The 972-nt window shown below is 63.0% G+C and overlaps 1 protein-coding gene across 1 annotated transcript in view; it reads right to left on the bottom strand.

Annotated features, from left to right (window-relative positions):
- The window catches only part of PARP3 (poly (ADP-ribose) polymerase family, member 3), a gene marked incomplete at its 5' end in the record, with an annotated part of 3328 nt that overhangs the window by 831 nt on the left and 1525 nt on the right, over positions 1 to 972 (bottom strand). Inside the window, 3 exons of the mRNA XM_010134703.1 lie at positions 72 to 249; positions 502 to 579; positions 730 to 879. Coding sequence (XP_010133005.1) covers positions 72 to 249; positions 502 to 579; positions 730 to 879 — 406 coding nt within the window. The remainder of the gene's footprint in view (positions 1 to 71; positions 250 to 501; positions 580 to 729; positions 880 to 972) is intronic.

Here is a 972-nt window from a genome sequence, read left to right as displayed (position 1 = left end):
CATAAAGGCAGGTAGGCTCTCACAGACCTTGTGGGCATCCGAAGCAGCCCCACCTGTCCCAGGACCCTCACCATAGCGGGCTGACTTGCTGTTCTCAGAGGCGAAGTAGATGCCCTTGCCCACGCGCCCGCCCGAGTGGGGCATGATGCGCAGCCCACTCTTCAGGATGGCCGCGATCACCGCCACGTTGGTGCCATGCCAGAGCAGGCGCCGGTGCTCCAGGAGGTCGTGGGCTTTGAAACGCTCGTCCTGAAGAGATGCAGAGCTAAGGGCTGTCCGCAGAGGGAGACAAGGGCGCCTGGGGGTGGGGGACTGCCACCCAATGCCCCCAGCCCACCCCCAGTGCCAGGCTGGAGGGACAGGGGATCGGGTGCCTGTTTGCCCCTGGCCAGCTGGCCCGAAACCTCCTCTGGTGGAGAAGCCTGGAGCCTGAATGCAGTCCTGGGGTGCAACCAGAGCATCCCCACTGTGGGACAGGGATATTAATCTCCCTCTTCTTACCTCACCATCTCGGGCCACCTGCCAGATGTTGAGGATGCAGAGATTGTCCCCGGTCTGTGTCACGTAGTTTTGGATCAGCTTTCAGGGAAGGAAGCAGGAAAGCAGTGTCACCATGGACAGCCATCCCAGAAATGCCCATGGTTCCCCTGGGACAGTGGGGACCTTTGGGGTGCCCTCAGGCCTGGCATGGCTCCTCCCCATCACGGGGCACCACGGCACAAGCAGCACCTGGTATTCCCGGGAAGCTGGGTCCAGCAGGGAGAGCTGGCAGCAGAGCAGGGCGTAATCCTGATCCAGTGGATGGGCGACTTCCTCCTCCTCCTCCTCCTTCACCTTCTGTGCCTGCAGGCTTTGTGCCACCTCGATGTCGGCCAGCACCTGGCAGGCACAGACCAGGGAACTCCTTACCACTGGTGCTGGGCGCTGTGCCAGGGTGGGGGGGGACCAGGACAACCCGGCCTCCTGCCAGCA

The sequence above is a fragment of the Buceros rhinoceros genome, unplaced genomic scaffold (genome assembly GCF_000710305.1).
Source record: "Buceros rhinoceros silvestris isolate BGI_N320 unplaced genomic scaffold, ASM71030v1 scaffold22624, whole genome shotgun sequence".
NCBI classification, from domain to species: Eukaryota; Metazoa; Chordata; class Aves; order Bucerotiformes; family Bucerotidae; genus Buceros; species Buceros rhinoceros.
Note: the sequence above shows the minus strand (reverse complement) of the source record. Positions and strands in the feature narration are given on the sequence as shown.